The sequence below is a fragment of the Oratosquilla oratoria genome, chromosome 6 (assembly GCF_046742065.1).
Source record: "Oratosquilla oratoria isolate Oo_2021 chromosome 6, ASM4674206v1, whole genome shotgun sequence".
Lineage (NCBI taxonomy): Eukaryota > Metazoa > Arthropoda > Malacostraca > Stomatopoda > Squillidae > Oratosquilla > Oratosquilla oratoria.
Window position 1 is genome coordinate 75,899,329 of NC_134782.1, and position 4,818 is coordinate 75,904,146.

At 48.9% G+C, this 4,818-nt stretch overlaps 1 protein-coding gene across 1 annotated transcript in view; it reads right to left on the bottom strand.

Annotated features, from left to right (window-relative positions):
* LOC143026105 (uncharacterized) overlaps nt 1-4,480 on the bottom strand; it is a 15,191-nt gene extending 10,711 nt beyond the window's left edge. The window contains exons 1-2 of the mRNA XM_076186103.1: nt 3,809-4,480; nt 2,852-3,310 (exon numbers count right to left, since the gene is read on the bottom strand). Of these exons, the coding sequence (XP_076042218.1) occupies nt 2,852-3,310; nt 3,809-4,480 (1,131 nt within the window). The remainder of the gene's footprint in view (nt 1-2,851; nt 3,311-3,808) is intronic.
* Between the last annotated feature and the right edge of the window lie 338 nt (nt 4,481-4,818).

The window sequence follows — 4,818 nt, forward strand, 5'->3', positions numbered from 1 at the left end:
TCTACATTCTACCTCCACCTCCTCTAATCCCTTTCCTACCACATTTGCACCCAAGTATCTAAAACTATCCACTTCCTCCAGTGTCTCTCCCTTAATACTCACTTCCAATTTGCTGCCATATTCTCCCCTTGTACATCTCATCACTTTACTTTTACCCACATTTATCTTCAACTTCCTTCTTTCGCACACTTTCCCAAATTCTATCACTAACTTCCTCAATCCCTCCTCAGATCCTGCCAGAAGCACAGTGTCGTTAATTAACAACGACTAGCTTATCTCCCATTTTTCTCCATTTGATTTAAACACCTCCAATCCCCTGTCCACTACTATTGCGTTTACCTCTCGCACCACTCCATCCATGTATAAATTGAACAGCCATGGCGACATAACGCATTCCTGGCGAAGTCCTACCTTTACCTCAAACCACTCACTCTCTCCATTTTTAATTCTAACACTGGCTCTACTACTCACGTAAAAGCTTTTGATTGCTCTTAACAGCTTTCTTCTATCCCATATATCTGCAACACCTCCCACAGTGCCTTCCTGTCTTCCCTGTCATAAGCCTCTTCCAAATCCACAAAGGAAAATGATAATGATAATAGTAATAAATAATAATAGTAATAATAATCTTACCTTTTCCTACAACTTGCATATTTGCCTTACCGCAAAATATCTGATCCACGCAATCTCCTAAACTCACACTGATCCTCAAATATTACGCTCTCTGTTCCTCTCCTAATCCTCTCGATCAAAACCTCCCATAAGCCTTCCCAACTACATTTTACAAACTGATCTCTCTGAAACTACCACATTCATAATTTTCCCCTTTCCCCTTGTAAAGTAAAGCTATACAGGGACTTCTTCAATCCTAAGGCACTCTACCCTCTTTTAGACAAACATCAAACAACCTTACCAGTCAGTCCAATGTCTCTGTATCTCCCTTTTTAGACACACCGCAAGACACACATCTAACCCAGGTGCCTTATCTGCTCTCATCATTTTAATAATTATTTTCACCTCATCTTTCCTTGTTTCTCCTCCGTTTTCCCCATTCATCACTCATTTTCTTAGTGCTTCCCACTGCAACTATCTTTTTCTCCCTATCCTCCTTCACATTTAGCAACTCTCTAAAATACTCCGCCCATCTTCCTCTTATTACCGTCTCTTCAATTATCACCTCTCTATCTGTACCTTTTACCTTTTCTTTTATATTTGATTCGCCTCCTCTTCCTCTCTTAATATCCTTCTAAAATATGTTTTTATGACTTTAAAAAAAATCTGCCAAACTATTACCCAATTTCACATTTGCTTTCCTCTTTGCCTCCTTTATATATTGTGTATATATATATATATATATATATATATATATGTATATATATATGTATATATATATATATATATATATATATATATATATATATATATACGGAAATAAACTCATCTTCTGGGATTCGAACCCCCGTCAGTGCGGAATGCATCACTTAAACCGAGGACTGTACCGCCTGTACTACACTGACCCTTCTACACGAGTGCCCTCGGAAGAAGGGACAGTGTAGTACAGGCGGTACAATCCTCGCTTTATATGAAGCATTCCGCTCTGGCGGGTTTCGAATCCCAGCAGATGAGTTTATGTCCATATATATATATATATATATATATATATACATATATATTTACATATATATATATAAATATATACATATAAATATATAGATATATATATATATATATATATATATTTATATATATATATATATAATATATATATATATATATATATATATATATAAATGTAAACGTTAGTTTTGGCTACACAATGGGAGAGCGGGAAAACATACCCTCTCCGGGTTGTCTTTGTTTATTTGCAGAATTCGTATTTACAGCTTAGGATATAACTATAATGAAAATGTCTTCCCTACCGAGTCTAGAGGAGAGTCTCCCCTGGTCTCCTCTATCTCTGGAGACGCAGTCTTCCGTTTATATACGACAATATGCGTATCTAAGCATGTTAGGTGTAGCTTGTCAGTTATGTAATATGTTTGGGGATAATAATATATATGTGTTTGTTGCATTGTAATGGATGGCTATCTTTCGTGGAAGTGCCTTGAGATGATGTATGTACTGGAATTACGATGATGTAGTTTGATAGGTATAAGAAATCGTTAATGAACTGTCTGGTGACATTAGGTACTTGTGTCTGTAACTTCGTTGGACGATGGTATTTTTTGAGTCAGATGTTTATGATTATGAAATGTAAAGGCTAGCAAGATTGGAGGTATAGCCTGTAGAGATACTACTGTGGTAAAGAGAAAGAGGTTTTGGTGAGTTCGTCTTCTTTATTGTAAGGTACGAGTGAACTGATTTTACATAAGTTAATAAAGGTTTATTGTATAAATATGTACAGATATATATACATTAATATACAATGCGGGCAACACCCCGCCAGTAAGGGAGTTGTCGTGCCCTAGTGGGTGGAAGGTGAGGGCGTAGGGAGGTCAGCGAGGGGGGGGGGCGCCGCCCTGAGCACCCCAAGCATTACGTCCATGGGTGTGTGGCGGACAAGGAGGGCAGCTCTCGTTGCCCGACTGCTGAGGAGGCTGCCTTCTGCAGGGTGGGCGGGGGTATGCGGCGCTGGTCGGAGGGCCTCCGTGGCCGGGCAGGACAGTAGGTAGTGCAGCAGCGGGTGGCGGCTGTGCCTACTGCAGTAATCGCACTGTTGCCCCTGGAAGCCGTCGTACAGCTCCTCCCTGGTGCAGTAGCCCAGCCTAACTCTCTGCAACAGTACGCCGTCCGCCCTGGGCTGTTGATGGAAGGCGCTCAGCGTCTGATAGTCGGTGGTGGCGGCACGTGCCTGGTCACGTGGGGGGGGAGGGGCGCCAGCGGCTCTTCTTGCAGCAACGTCGGCGGACTCATTGCCTCGCACGCCCACGTGGCTGGGCATCCAGTGCAGTCTTACCCGACGTCCCTGTGCGGTGAGGCTCTGCAGGCTGCCCAGGATGGCGGTGACGAGTCCCACGTTGCTGCTGGGGCGCGGCTGCTGGAGTACCTGCCACGCCGTCCTGGAGTCTGTGTGTAGGACCACAGTAGCCTCCTCACGGTTCTGGGTGTGCTCCAGGCCCAGGTGGATGGCCACGAGCTCTGTCTGCAGGGTGAAGCAGTAATCCGGCGTCCTCTCGAGCAGTTCGGTCTCAGCGGTGATGGCAGCGGCGCCCGTCCTGCCACTTTCGGGGTCGACCGAGCCGTCGATGTAATATATGGCACCGCCCGGCTCAGACATCCGCGCCACTGCCATGAGGGTGTGATGCCGCAGCTCCTCGGTGGTGCAGAGCGCCTTGCTGGCCGGTAGCCGGGTGGTGAAGAACTCTGCTGTGGGGGGGCTCCCACGGGGATGGGGCTCGGTAGTGGGGGCCGGGAGGTCGGCGTGTTACAAGCATACATACATATACCAAGGTTTTTTCCCCCTTACAAGGGGGGTAGCCAAAAAGAAAAAGGCATAAAATCATTCCCACCCATTCCATCCCTGAATACACTTCACACCCCTCCACCCTCCCTCTTATCTTAGCACCTCCTGAATGACGGGTCATCCCTGCACCTTGTCAACTGCCCTGGGTCAGAAGCAGTGTCGCAAGTCACAGCACATCCACAGCAAGGCCGCTTCATTAAATCGGCGACCCCCCTCTCCGTCCCCCCCATTGCATAAAAGAAGAGGACGGGGAGAAATCCCTTCGGGCAAGCGCCAGCCATTAATGTGGGCGAGGCTGTGGGTGGCCAGGGTGGACTGGAGTAGCCACGGGTTGCAGTGGAGGACATCGTTCCCTTGCGTCATTGCAAGCCGTAGTCTTCTATGTGCTAATCCTTCGGCCATGCGGCAGGCCACGATCTGTTCTACTCTTGTGGTGAGTGGCATCAGGCGGGTCTCGTTCTGCATGACGCACGCACTGGTCCATCTCGGAGCTTCCAGCATCGTCCTCATGGCGGTGTTTTGCAGCACCTCGAGCCGCTCCTGTTGGCTACGAGAGAGCGATGTGAGGACTGGGGCGCTGTAGTCCACCAGGGAGCGCACTGAAAGTACGAAGTACAGTCGGAGGACGGAGAAAGTGGTCCCCGCTGTGAGTCGTGTCATGGCTCGCATTACGTTCAGCCTAGCCTGGGCCCTTTCCCTCAGGTGGGCGACGTGGGCTGTAAAGGACAGCCACTTGTCCACCCATACCCCGAGGTACTGGTATGAGTTGGCCCAGGCCGGTCCGACGCCCTGGACGCAGAGTTGACCTGCCGGGTCGGCAGCCCTCACCATCATGGCGCGGGACTTCTCTGCAGAGATTTTGAGGACCAGGTCCTCGCATTTCCCGCTGATAATGTCGAGCGCCTGCTGCGCCTTCCTGAGCTTGTTGCCCCTCCCGGTGACCAAGAGGGCGAGGTCATCGGCGTAGCTGAGGAGGATGGTGCCATTGTGGAAGGGCAGGGCCACCAGCTGCTCCATCAGTAGGCTGAAGAGGAGGGGGCTGAGGATACCGCCCTGGGGCGTCCCGTTCTTCAATCTCTGGAAGCTGGACTTCAGGCCCTAGAATTTTACCCTGGCGCGGTGATGCTGCAGACAGTCGCGGAGCCAGGCTAGCATCCACCCCATCACGCTCGAATGCCTTCTCCAAGTCGAGGAAGACAACGATGGCGGGGCGGTGGTTGACTTGGTTCAGCAGCGTCAGGATGCTGTCCGCCGTGCTCCTACCGCGGGTGTAGCCGAAAACGTGGGGGTGTATTGGCCCCACACGCCACTAAAGGCGGGCAAGCTCCATTCTCTCAGCCGTCTTGGCTGTACAG